At 58.6% G+C, this 8,781-nt stretch overlaps 1 protein-coding gene across 2 annotated transcripts in view; it reads left to right on the top strand.

Moving 5' to 3' along the window:
- The window catches only part of SMARCA4 (SWI/SNF related BAF chromatin remodeling complex subunit ATPase 4), an 86,994-nt gene that overhangs the window by 57,671 nt on the left and 20,542 nt on the right, over positions 1–8,781 (top strand). For both annotated transcript variants that reach the window (XM_024745674.1, XM_024745673.1), the window contains 6 exons: positions 173–339; positions 2,974–3,137; positions 5,927–6,154; positions 6,406–6,504; positions 6,762–6,839; positions 7,633–7,851. In XM_024745674.1, the coding sequence (XP_024601442.1) occupies positions 173–339; positions 2,974–3,137; positions 5,927–6,154; positions 6,406–6,504; positions 6,762–6,839; positions 7,633–7,851 (955 nt within the window). The remainder of the gene's footprint in view (positions 1–172; positions 340–2,973; positions 3,138–5,926; positions 6,155–6,405; positions 6,505–6,761; positions 6,840–7,632; positions 7,852–8,781) is intronic.

The following is an 8,781-nucleotide window of genomic DNA, read 5'->3' as shown; positions in this document are numbered from 1 at the left end:
CCCGGGGGTAGTCTGCCAAGGAAGCACTTGTGTGCCCCCGAGCCTGGTGGCCAGCCTGCCTAGGCCGGCTCAGGTAGCCTGGGCATGGGAGCACACGTCCTCCTTGACCTGCCTGCAGGGCGCTGTGGTTCATGTGGTGTGTGTGTCCTTCTCCACCCCCTCCACTCCGCAGGCTGGACCTGTACCGAGCCTCGGGGAAATTTGAGCTGCTCGATAGAATTCTTCCCAAACTCCGGGCCACCAACCATAAAGTGCTGCTGTTCTGTCAGATGACCTCCCTCATGACGATCATGGAAGACTATTTTGCGTATCGCGGCTTTAAATACCTCAGGCTCGATGGTGAGTACCATCGGGAGAGAGACGTTTGTTAAAGGGTGGCCTCGTTATCCGCTGCTGCCAAAGCTTCTCTAGGTCTAGCGGCAGGAGTGGGCATAGCGGCTCACTCAGTGACACAGGCTTGTGGGAATGGGAGGGAGGGCCCTGGGAGTATCATGGCTGGATCTCCTGAATGTGAGGCTCATGGTGTTTGCACCATAATGCTGCGTCCAGTCCAGTGGTTAAGGGTTGCTCTACGGTCCTGTTATGGTGGGAAGTGACAGAAACCCATATCCTGTGGGCATAAAGAAGGAAGTCTTGATAGACTCACATAACTGAACCTCAAGGGTTGCTTCAGGCACAGCTGGATCCAGGTGCCCAGATGGTATTAAGAGGGGCTTTTCTGGAGCTCCTGGCTCTTTGTCCTCCATTTTGGCTTCATTCTTAGCCAACCCCTCCGGGCTTTGCTTCCACCTACCTGCTCAGTGTCCCAAACAGAGAAGCAGCTTGTCTTCCCCCAGGGGTCTGGGGGTGAAATTTCATTAGGCTGCTGTGAGCAACATGCTCTTCTCTCCACCGCCTGGGTGGCTCTGGAGCTGGAATCAGGCCCGTTCATGCCGAAACCGTGAGCACTGAGAGAAGCAGGAAAGGGAGGGAAGAAAACCAATGCTGCAGGGGTGATAGCGGCGAGTTCCCTGGGAACAGCACTGACTGTGACCACATGCACTCATCAGAAGCCCTGTTTCTGCCTTGCTCCCAGCACGCAGGAGCTCCGGGGAGGAGGGGGCTGAGTGAGATGCTGACAGTGTGCAGGACCCGTGCTCTGACACGTGTCAACTGACCGGGAAGACCCTAGAGGGAGCCCCCCACCCTCTGTCAGATGGAGTGAATGGGGCTCTCGAGAAGAATGAACTTGGGGGCCTCCAGGGTAAACACAGTTAAGAAGTGTGGGATAAACCACACTTCTCAGAGCCTTTATCTAAACTCTTTGCTATGTGCATCCACGGCCAACACCCCAAACCTTTTTGCCCCCATTGTGTCTTTCACGGTACATCTTGTGGAACTGTTGTTTTTTTCAGACGCGTGGTTGCTGGGCGGATCTGTCTGTCGGTCTCTGCCCTCCCCACTCCCACCCAGAACCTTTGCTGCATCCCTATCTTGCTTTCCTTCGGCCTGTTCTTGGAATTCTGTCCAGGGCGACCTTTACAAACACAGCTGTGGTCAGGTCCTCCCTCAAACCTCCCTCCTTCAGGTGCTTCCCATGGCTTGGAAGGCCTGCGTGGCCAGGCTCACCTCGCCGCTCCCTCTGTGTGCTGGCCTCCCCAGTGGCCTCTCTGTCCTTCAGGAGCTGAGCCTTCGTGAGTGCTACTCCTTGTCTGTGTCACTGCCCCGGCCCCTAGAGGACAGCCTTTTTTTTTTCCTCCATGATGAGAGTCCTCTATCTAGGATGAGGACTTTTGTTTGCTTGGCTGTGGCTGCATCTCTGGGCACCTCATGTGGTCACTGCCACATGAGCGGAAACTCTGGGAAAGAAAGGCAAAGGGGGGGAATTCCCTGGTAGTCCAGTGGTTAGGACTCCGCTCTTCCACTGCAGGGGGCCCAGGGTCAATCCATGGTCGGGGAACTAAGGTCCCGCGTGTCACACAGTGCAGCCAGAAGGAAAAAAAAGAACGGCAAGGGTGGGGGCTCGGTGACACGTGGAGTGGAACCTTCTGCTGTCAGAATGCCGAGAGTGAGGGTGCAGGCCGGGCATCTGGGATCGGCCCCTCCACCTGGGCCTGCCTCAGCCCCTCCTTGGAACTGGGGCAGCCCAGGCACCAGTGGGCATCAGGCCTCCATGCTGTTCATTGAGGCGTGTAGGCCAGTGGCTGGAAGTGACACCTGATTTCCCCAGAGGCACCTCTGCTCCCCAGGCTGGCAGTAGCCCGAGGAGCTTAGATGCCCCTCTGAGCATCACGATGCTGAGGATCATGTCCTGGGCCATCGCATTAGAGTCCCTGTGGCTCCATGAAGAGGGGAGCCATCCTGCCCAGAGGGAAACAAGTCTCCGTTGTAAGCCCCCCGTGTGCTCGCCTGTAGATGATTCCCTTTGTGAATGGAGAAAACCCATCACAGTAGGATGGAGGCAGGCGCCAGCCCTCTGGCCAGTTGTTCGATACCATAGCAGCCCCGTCTGCCCGCCTGGAAACCCCACGTGGGTTTGGGGGCACGGCGTTAACAGTGTTGCTGCAGTGTCTCCCACCACCCCCTGGACAGCTGGGCAGGGCAGGTGGTGGCGACTCACAGGGCAGCCCCATTGCCTGGGTGTCCACTGGGTGCCGGGCACTGTGCTCCAGCACCTGCCCACTTAGTTCCCACAGCATCCCCGATTTACACGGAGGAGACACCGGAGGCCCGTTGGGGCTCGTTTTCTTCTCCTGGGGTGGGAGGACTGGCGGTCAGTAGTGTCACCGTAAATCTGAGTTGTTTGCCAGTCACCACTCATGGCCATGTGTTGAGTGATGGCCATGGCTTGGGTGGCCCGAGTTGGACGGCTGTGGACTCTATACCTGCTCCCTGATGTAGGTGTTCCTCTGTCTCCTCTGCACCACCGCCCGCCCCCCCTCCACCCGCCATGGTCACCTTGCTAATAACCCTGCTCTCCCCACCCGCCGGCAGGAACCACTAAAGCGGAGGACCGGGGCATGCTGCTGAAGACCTTCAACGAGCCCGGCTCCGAGTACTTCATCTTCCTGCTCAGCACCCGGGCTGGAGGGCTGGGTCTGAACCTCCAGTCAGCCGACACTGTTATCATATTCGACAGTGACTGGAACCCCCACCAGGTAACAGCTCTCAGGCCCCCTAGGGGGAGGGGCTCGAAGCCTCAGGGAGACCATGCCCACTAGCATGAGTGCCCGCTGGCCTCTTGACATTCTCCTGGAGTCCCGGAGGCCCCTGGAGAGAAGCCCAGAGAGCAGTTACTTTCCTCTGTTTCTCAAAACAAAACTAGTTTTTTGCTCTGATTATGAAAAAAATTCATGTTCCGTTGTTATTTAAAAAAAAAAAATCCTGGGAATTCCCTGGTGGTCGGGTGGTTAGGACTCTGCGCTCTCACTGCAGAGGGCCTGGGTTCAATCCCGGGTCAGGGAACTAAGATCCCACAAGCCACGTGGCACAGCCAAAAAAACAAAAAGAATTCTGGTGTCGCGTAAGTGTGCAAAGAAAGTGGAAGATGCCCCAGTCCTGTCAGCCGGCAGTAATGGTCACTGTTTTAGTCATGCAGGTCCTTCCTGGCCATGTTCTGGCCCAGCTCTCATGTTGACGCCTCTTAAAACCACACTGGGGCGTACTTTTTATGCTCTGTGCACTGCTGCCCTTGTTTCTTATCCACATACCCTGCACAGGGCTCCGTGCCTATAGATAACAGGGATGTGGTATTTTATAGATGCAGTAGTTTTTTGTTTGTTTGTTTTTATAAATTTATTTATTTATTTTTTTGGCTGCATTGCGTCTTTGTTGCTGCGTGTGGGCTTTCTCTAGTTGCAGCGAGTGGGGGGCTACTCATCCTTGCAGTGTGCAGGCTACTCGTTGTGGTGGCTTCTCTGTTTCAGAGCAGGGGCTCTAGGCGCGTGGGCTTCAGTAGTTGTGGCATGCGGGCTCAGTAGTTGTGGCTCGTGGGCTCTAGAGCACAGGCTCAGTAGTTGTGGTGCACGGGCTTAGTTGCTCCGCGGCACGTCCGGGATCTTCCCGGACCAGGGCTTGAACCCATGTCCCCTGCACTGGCAGGCAGATTGTTAACAGCTGAGCCTCCAGGAAAGCCCCGGTACAGTAGTTTTAAAGTAAGTATTTACCTCTTATGTCTTACTATAAAAGTAGTAATTTTTTCAAATGCAAATACCAATAAGTGAAGGTAACAAATTAAAGAGTCCATTTTTCCCCTTCCCCACCAACCCCGCTCTTCTCTGAGCCAGCATCTACCCACGTACACACATATATTCTGGCTTTGACATGAACACGGCATGTTCCAGCACGTGTCTCTTCCCGCCAGCAGCTGGTGTGTTCATGTCTCCATGCAAGCACATGGGGACTCTCCCCAGCCGCTTCCTCAGCAGCCAGCTATCTTGGCATATGGTGGACCCAGGATTTTTTTTTTTTTTTTTTTGCGGTATGCGGGCCTCTCACTGTTGTGGCCTCTCCCGTTGCGGAGCACGGGCTCCGGACGCGCAGGCTCAGCGGCCATGGCTCACGGGCCCAGCCACTCCACAGCACGTGAGATCTTCCTGGACCAGGGCACGAACCCGCGTCCCCTGCGTCGGCAGGCAGACTCTCAACCACTGCGCCACCAGGGAAGCCCGGCCCCAGGATTTTTGACTCAAATCCCAGTTGGCAGACGTGCGGGTTTTCTGTTCTCCTTGGGGAACCTTGTCCCTCTCTTGGAGCACCAGCCAGGCCAAGCCTGAGAGGTGGGATTGCTTGGTCCACAGGCCTGTCCCTTCACGTTCTGGTTGGTTCTGCCACAGTGGCCTCCAGCAGGCTGCCCCAGCTTTCACTCTGTTGACGGTGCAAGTGAGCCCTTCTCCACAACCCAGCAGAGCTGGTTATCGGTGTGTAAACCACGGGCGCCTGGCAGACGAGTGCCTGGGGTGGTTGCTGCGCCAGCCTGGGGTGTGGCTCCCGCCTGGACCTCGGTGACTGGCCTGTTTCCTGAGAGGTGGTCCGAGTGTGCTTCCCCCACCCACAGGCTGTCGAGGGGAGAGACCCCCGTGGAGCCCTGTCCTCCTCCACACCCGGGGAGCATCAGAGGTCATGAAGCACAATGCAGAGCCAGGAATCACGCCGGCTGAGCTGCGGGGCAGGGTTGAGGGTACGAACCGTGGACACAAAGCACGCCTGTTCCCGCCAGGTGTGGCCTCTGCTGCCCCCGTGAGGTGCAGATCTGGAGGTCAGCCCCACACAGCTGCAGGCCCCAGACACAGGATCTCGTAGCCCCTCCTGGGTCTACGCTGGGCGTGATGATACAGCGTTGGCGCCATACCTGCCACTTTATGGGCGCTTGCTCCACACCAGGCACTGGCCTGAGCACCCGATGCCCTTTGGCTCCTCTCACACACGATAGCCACGAGACGGGCTGGTGTCAGCAGAGTGGATCCTGAGGCTCCGAGAGGTGGGGCCTGGGCCCAGCTTGCGTGGCAGGGCCTCCAATCAAACCAGGCATCAACGTGGTGCTGCCCAGCTTTGGCGTCATTCTGTGAACAGTGCCCTCGCTGTGATACAGCCACGCCAAGCCAGGCCGTGCCCGGGGCAGCCAAGGGGCCCTGTGTAGCTGTGAGAGGAGCTGCTGGGGTATAACCCCCTGGGGTGGCCCTCTACAACTGCGGTTTCTTCCTGAGTATCCGTCAAATCCCAGTGAAGGTAGAAAGTGACGCTTCTGCAGGAATTTGGGGTCAAGTCAGGCTCCAGGTCTTGTTCCTGAGCTTCTGGCCTGTGCAGCTTCTGGCTGTGGCGGGCAGAACAGCCAGGCGGGTGCCCGAGAATTGGAAGACCCCTGCCTTTCCCAGGGGCATCCAGTGATCCACTGTCCCTTAACGATTTAAAGAGCTTGTTTGGGACTGACCGGCATCTCTCTCCCCAGGACCTGCAAGCGCAGGACCGTGCCCACCGCATTGGGCAGCAGAACGAGGTGCGTGTGCTCCGCCTCTGCACGGTCAACAGCGTGGAAGAGAAGATCCTGGCTGCGGCCAAGTACAAGCTCAACGTCGACCAGAAAGTGATCCAGGCCGGCATGTTCGACCAGAAGTCCTCCAGCCACGAGAGGCGCGCTTTCCTCCAGGCCATCCTCGAGCACGAGGAGCAGGACGAGGTGAGGGCAGCGCCAGCCCCGACCCCCTCCCCGGCGTGAGTGGTGGACGCATGAGCGGCTTTCATTTTTGTTTTTTTACCTTTTTTGCACTCTTATTTTTTTTGCATCCCTTTGGAGTAAAGGGAGTGTGGGCTGAAAGGAAAGAGGATGAGTACTTGCTTTTTCTTTGAAGTGGTTTTTTTTTTCTAAACTGCTGGTGAAAGATGCCGGATTGACAGCCCTGGAGACTGAAGTCCTCTATTTATCCACAGAGCAGACACTGCAGCACGGGCAGCGGCAGTGCCAGCTTCGCCCACACTGCCCCTCCGCCAGCGGGCGTCAACCCCGACTTGGAGGAGCCACCTCTAAAGGTGAGAGGGGTAGTTCAGTCTCCATGCCCATTCAATCCTCGGCTTCTCGGCTGAGATGGCCAGCAAGGGCCCTGATCCCACGGAGCGTGCGTGTGCGTGTGCGTGTGCGTCTCTCGCTGCCGTGGGGGTCCCCATCCACCGCAGCCGGACTGGGACCGCCAGCTCATTTCCCATGGACCGCCGCCGCTCGCCTCCGAGCCCGGCCGCCTCCCACCCCGGCCTCCCCGCACTCCAGCTAAACGTGTGACATCTTGTAGGAAGAAGACGAGGTGCCTGACGACGAGACGGTGAACCAGATGATTGCCCGGCATGAGGAAGAGTTCGACCTGTTCATGGTGAGCGCCACGGGCACTCGGGCCCTGCGCACCCTCAGGGGCTTGGTTCCCCGCCTGTGTGAACCATGTGCAGTGGAGCTCACACACACACACACACACCGCCCCCTTCCCTGCTGACACCGAACAGAGCAAAAGGTCTCAGTGACGGTGGCATCCCCAGCGGGTAACGGGGCCGGGGGCAGCTCTCAGGGTGGCCCCTCCATGGCTCCTAACTGACCCATCTTTGTTCTGTGGTCTCCTAAGTGTGTCATAGGGATGGCAGGACACACGTACACGCCCAGCCCTGCTCCAGTTTATGGCCCTCCGTCTGGCCAATACCTCTTGTCCTTGAGGCTCCCTTTCAGAGGGAGCCACACTGTCCAAGACTGAGGGACTGGCGAGGGCCTCGGTCTCAGATGCCCTGTTGCCCCTCGTGGGCACGGAATCGGGGGGAATTGGGGGCGCTCTCGGCCCCAGCAGGCCTGTGCCTTCCACTGAGCCTGTATCGCCTCAGTGGGGCAGGGGAGCCGCTGCCCCGTTTCAGCCCCCGTTCCAGCCCCCATTCCAGCCCCCATTCCACCACCTTCCTGTCCTTTCCAGTTCTCTCTGCCCCTGAAGCAGAGCCCCAGCCAAGGTCTGACATGGCAGCCCAGCCAGCTCAGCCACCGCACGACCAAGTTGCTGTTTAACTACCGCTGCAGCGATGGTCCTGAGGCAGGGAAGCAGCCCCTGGTCAGGGTGCCCCCGCGCCATCTCCTCTGTCCTCTCTGTGCTGACGCCTGTCCCTCTGTCCCTGCCGCCCCGCACCCCACAGCGCATGGACCTGGACCGCAGGCGCGAGGAGGCCCGCAACCCCAAGAGGAAGCCACGCCTGATGGAGGAGGATGAGCTCCCCTCGTGGATCATCAAGGACGACGCAGAGGTGGAGCGGCTGACATGCGAGGAGGAGGAGGAGAAGATGTTCGGCCGCGGCTCCCGCCATCGCAAGGAGGTGGACTACAGCGACTCGCTGACCGAGAAGCAGTGGCTCAAGGTACATGCCGGAGAGGGCTGCGGGCGGGGCTCGGGCAGCGCAGGGCTCGGCCGCCAGGATCGAGGCCTTCGTCCGAATCCTGAGCAGTACCCTTCGGCCGTTCTTGGTCGGTTTTCACTCACGACAGTGACCCTTCCCACGTGGGGTCAGGTGCACTCAGTTCCTCCTGATGGAACTCGGGAAGGCACCCCTGTGCGGTTCCCGAGCTGCTCAAAACCCACTTCTGGGTGGAGTTGGCCCTTCCAGCGTCAGGTTTAAGCAAAATATTGCCAGTCTTTGCATGGGGCTGACCGGAGGACCCAGGGATATATTGGGGATCGTCAAGTCACCCTGCAAAATGGTTGAGATTGGTGACGGGGTCAGGCAGCCCCGCCTTTGTGTGCGTCACCCCTGGGAGCTGTGGGGAGGGAAGAGGGAGGAAGCCCCCGCCCGAGGCTCCCGGCACCAGCTGCTCATGGAGGTGATGTGAGCACCTGTTTTCAGCAGGTGGCTCCCGGCCCTCGCAGCTGCTGACAGGTGAGTCAGGGCTGCGGGCGGCTGCTGGTCCTCCTGATTCAGCCCCCCGACCCCACCCGAGCGAGGGCACTCTACATTTGCACAGGGGCCTGGCACTGGGGTTACAGTGACAAATCAGACCCCATTCCTGCTCCAGGGGTTCTGAGTGTAGAGGTGATGAGTAAGAGTCCAACCCTCGAGTTGTTGTCCCTGAGACAACACTTCCTGAAAGGCAGATGGCGGCTTTCGGTTACGCCCTGCTGAGCGCCACACCCTGGAATGAGCAGCTGTCTCCTCAGGCCTCTTATCACACACCCTGGGGTTCCCCTTAAGTAACTGCAGCCCCAGTTCTTTTTCAGTCATGTGGCCAGGTGGCCCTGGTCCCCTCCTGGGAGCTCAGAACACCCCAGACTTGTGAGCTCGCCCACTGAGCTG

This window comes from Neophocaena asiaeorientalis, unplaced genomic scaffold (genome assembly GCF_003031525.2).
Source record: "Neophocaena asiaeorientalis asiaeorientalis breed wild unplaced genomic scaffold, Neophocaena_asiaeorientalis_V1.1 scaffold357, whole genome shotgun sequence".
NCBI lineage: Eukaryota > Metazoa > Chordata > Mammalia > Artiodactyla > Phocoenidae > Neophocaena > Neophocaena asiaeorientalis.
This window is presented reverse-complemented; position numbering and strand designations above follow the sequence as displayed.